General features: G+C 38.3%; 1 protein-coding gene across 1 annotated transcript; it reads right to left on the bottom strand.

Moving 5' to 3' along the window:
- Positions 1-269: 269 nt before the first annotated feature.
- Positions 270-3,452, bottom strand: LOC131874979 (uncharacterized). The gene is made up of 4 exons (XM_059218963.1): positions 3,238-3,452; positions 2,379-3,063; positions 1,422-2,009; positions 270-281 (listed from the first exon to the last, which is right to left on the bottom strand). Exons 1-4 carry the CDS (start codon positions 3,450-3,452, stop codon positions 270-272), a joined length of 1,500 nt encoding a protein of 499 aa, XP_059074946.1.
- Between the last annotated feature and the right edge of the window lie 1,221 nt (positions 3,453-4,673).

A 4,673-nucleotide genomic window follows, 5' to 3' on the forward strand; every position in this document is an offset into this window, starting at 1 on the left:
ACCGCAAGTTCATGAACATTTCTCCATTGCCAGTTGGGAATCCATAGCCCTGATGGAGTTATCCGTATATTCCCGTTAGCCAATTTTGATATTTCCTTTTGAGCTCATGCTTTCTTTTTTGATTTTTTTCTTTCATTTTCTCACTTTTTCCTTTTGATATTGCTGTTTTTTTTTTTATTCCATCAATTCCTTTGGCTTGTAAGCAGTGAAGCTTACTAGGGTTTGAGGATTGTGGGGGCGCTAAAGCCAGATTTTAGATTTTTTACTGATCACAGCTTAGCCTGAAAACCACAATTACTCAGAGATTATAAGTGTGAAAAGATATAGTAACTGAAGGAGAATAATATCTGAGTCCAATAAGCCAATCTTACTTCGTTGCAAATACGGCCTGACTCAAAATTTTATCAAGAAAAACTTCTTTGTACTTCTAAAAGACTTCATAATTGTCCAAATGAGACAAACAATCTAGTGGGAGATCAGAGTGCTTCATCACAAAATCACCCATTTTCAAATGGATACCCCTCGACACAAACCAACCAACCTAACCTAAGACACCAAAACCACCTAAATTAAGACCTAAAAACAAAACCAAGGACAAACCCAAAACACACCAAAACAAAACCAAAATGAAAGGAAACTAGACTAGCTATGTACAAAGGAAGACCTCCTGAATTTTAGGACTAGAAGTAATGTTTGAGATACCTCCCATTGATAGGCAATGGGACATCTTCTCCAGTTAAGGTCTTCAGTTTTAATGCATTTTCTCCTAGAATCTTAGAGATTTGATAAGGGCCCTTCCACAGTCTATCAAATTTATCATGCTCCCCTTTTTTTTCATGTGCTTTATCCTAGTATAAGACAAGATTTGAGATCTGGAATGCCTTGACTCTAGCTTGTCAATCAAACCATCTTTTAACAACTCCTTGATACTCTGCAAAATTTTCCAGTGCTTGATCCCTCTTTTCCTCAAGATTCAATAGTTGCATTAATCGAGCTTGGACAACGTCAGTGTCTTCCATGTATGCTTGGATAAATCTCAAGGTCAGGATCCTAAGTTGCATAGGGAATACCAGGTCTTGACCATAAACTAAGAAATAAGGTGAAATCCCTAATGCATTCTTGGTCCTGATCCTATCTGCCCAAAGGGCAAATCTCAGTTGGGTATGCCATTCCCTTGGACTTCTCTCTAGTAGTTTCTTGATAACACTGAGTAGGTTTTTGTTAGTTGACTCAGCTAACCCATTACCTTGAGGATAATAATTAGATGAAAACTTAAGGGTTATACCGTACTCAAAAGCCCAATTTGAAAATCTCAATGATGTGAAGGTTGAGCCATTGTTGCAAACCAATGCATAAGGACACCCAAATCTTGTAATAATGTTTTCCTCGAGGAATTTAATTACAGCCTTAGTAGTGCATACCTTGAGAGCTTGAGCCTTCAACCATCTGGTACAATAATTGGTAGCAGTGATGATATACCTGTGTTGTGCTGAAGATGCAGGGTTGATGACACCAATAAAATCCATTCCCCATTTTGCAAATGGTCTTGCTTCAATCATTGGATTGAGTGGCATGGTAGGATTCTTCTCTCTAAAAGTGGTGACTTGGCAAGTGTGACAAGTCTTGACATGATCAAATGTGTCTTTGAATAGTGTGGGCCAGTAGTATCCTGCCCTCAAGATTTGATGAGCTATGGCTAGATTAGCACCATGTCTTGTACCAAACTTGGAGTGAAAATGTTCAATTATTTGTTTGGCTTCTTCTTTGCCAACACACCTAAGATATATTCCCTCATGATTCCTGCGATATAAGATGGATCCTTGAAGCATATAATGCTGACACTTTATCCTTAATGCTCTTTTTTGAGTGGGTGTCATACGAGCACGACATTTCTTGTTGAGCAGGTAAGTCAAAATTTCCTTGTTCCATCCATCTAGGGTGACATCATCCAATTCATAAACTTGTTGGATTAATCTGGGCCCGTCAACTGCCAGTGTCTGAGCTAAAGCCTGCCCTCAAACAAGTTTCATATGTTGGATTTCAATATCAAATTCTTGAATAATGGCGACCCACTTGCCTCTTCTCTCTCCTAGTTCATTTTGCATGAGGAGGGTTTTTACAGTTGCATCTGGTACAATTGCATAGATTTTGGCCCTTAAGAGGTAATGTCTAAATTTTTTAATGGCTTTGACCAATGCATATGCCTATTTTTCAATATTGGGATATCTGAGTTCCGCATTTTTCAATGGGGTACTCATGAATGCAATTAGGTGCTCATTCCTCTCTTCACTCCTTTGGGTGAGAATAGATACACAAGTATACTCAGAAGCAAATGAATATAGGTAGAAAGGTTTCATATAATCAAGATTGATCAGTACTGGTGCTTCCACGATTGCCAACTTTATCTCCTCAAATGCCCTTTTGGCCTGCGTTGACCATTCTATTTTTGCATCCTTCTTCAACATTTCATTCAAAGGCCTGACTATCTCAGTAAACCCTATGATGAATTTTCTGACAAAATTGATCTTGCTGAAGAATGATTTGAGTTCCTTCTTACTGGCTGGTAGGTTGATGGTTGATATAGCCTTCACCCTATCAGGATCGATAGAGATTCCTTTCTCAGAAATGACATGTCCAAGCAGCTTCCCTTCCATTACCCCAAATATACATTTCTTAGGATTGAGAGAAACGCTGTAACTTTTGCACCTCTGGAAGACTTTTCTTAAATCATCTACATGATCTTCCCTTTTCCTAGAGAAAAATGTGATATCATCCATGTATATGATAATACATTTCCCAATTAAGTCTCTGAAAGCAATATCCATGGCTCTTTGAAAGGTGGCCCTGACATTGATAAGCCCAAAAGGCATCCTTTTGTATGCAAATGTTCCCCACTTGGTAGTGAAAGCGGTCTTCAGTCGATCTTCAGGTTCAACCAATACTTGATTATAATCTGAATATCCATCCAGAAATGACATCATCTGTGACCTGTTGACAATCTGCAATACTTCATCCAGCAATGGTAGTGGATAATTATCCTTTTCTGAGGCTCGGTTGAGATCCCTGAAATCAACACACAATCTGATCTCTCCATTCTTTTTTTTTACGGGAACTAGGTTGGTGACCCACGTCAAATGTCTTACTGGAAAGATAATTTTGGCTAAGAGTAGCTTCTTAACCTCTTGATATATTAAAGGTTCCAATAAAGGATTGACCGGCCTTTGTCTTTATCTAAACAGTTTGCTTCCTGGCTTCAAAGGGATTGTGTGAGTAATGATTGCAGTATCATAAGTCTTGAGATCTTCATAGCTCCAAGCAGTGACATCTGGAAAATCTCTTACATTTTTCAAGATACCATTTCTTTCTTGCGAAGTGTAGGTTTTACCAATGAACACATTCTTAACTTGACTATCATCAGCAACATTGATTGTGTCACATGCATTTCCTTCCATGCTATGGCTTTTCATTTCTCTTAATTTGTCAGGATCAAAGATTCTTTCTAATTCTACCATTCATTTTGGAATAGTGTTTGTTTTCAAATTCAAAACTCCTTCTACATCCAATTCTTGTCCCTCCACTTCATCTTTATCAATGATTTGGGCTAAGAAGACATCCGTGTTGGTCAAAAAATCCAATATGTGCTTGTCATCTTCAAAGACTTGAAAATTGGTAATGTTGTCTGGAACTGAAGGTACTGGAGTCAGCTCTACTATGAACTTCTTCAATCCTTCCATAGCTAATGGTACCAAAGAGCTAGTGGCTTTTGCAAGGGAATTAGCCACTTGATTCTGATGTCTATATATGGACTTGATATTGAAGGCCTCAAAACTTTCAATGAGATCCTGTTGTGACCATTTCACACATCGCCCCATTAGAATGGGGCCCCCCTCTTTTTGCTTTTGTTTTCCTTTCTCTCAGCTTGTTCTTCTCTTTGCTTTTGGAATTTTGAGTGAGTGGTTGTCTGTCTCGGCTAGGGCTAATCCTTAAGGGTTCTTTTTTTGGCCTCATTCAAGCTAAGTCCAATCAAAATTTGGAAAATTGCTAAATGTCGCCTTCAAGAATTGAGATTGTTGGAATGAAATATGAGTCAAATACGTCTCAGGTTAGGTCTTGATTGAAAGAAGGTTTTTTGGGGTAAAGTCTAGTTTGTTTCCTAGTTTGAGTCAGTTAAACATGGTTAGTGAAGAAAGGGAGTCTAGTGGGCTAAGTTAAATAGGGAATGAAATGGATCAAGAGCCTGAAAATGAAAATTCGCTCCTAACCCTTGCTCAGGGTCCAGGGCAAAATTCCTTGTAGACTGGATTTCCTTCACAATTTTGACTAAGTTTTGACATGTTTGAAGGTGAATTTTTGTGTTCTTTCCTGGAGAGGTTTTTGATCGATTTTTTGAGAGCAAGATGATGCTTGAAATAGAAAATTCGCTCCTAACCCTTGCTGAGGGTCTAGGGCGAACTTCATTCTAAACACAATGTCTTGTTTTGAGTAGACTTGCTAACTGGTCCCCGACATTGAAAATGACCTAACTTTGCCTTGTGAAGTGGTTGGAAACTTCAAATTTGAGCAGTTTAGCTTATTTGTCACTAATTTTGGCTAACTTGTTTTGTGTAGGGTCTCCTAGAATGAAGATTGGATGTCACTTGATGGATTTGAAGGTTTGAAAACATGAAAAATAA

Source organism: Cryptomeria japonica, chromosome 4 (assembly GCF_030272615.1).
Source record: "Cryptomeria japonica chromosome 4, Sugi_1.0, whole genome shotgun sequence".
Classification (NCBI taxonomy): Eukaryota; Viridiplantae; Streptophyta; class Pinopsida; order Cupressales; family Cupressaceae; genus Cryptomeria; species Cryptomeria japonica.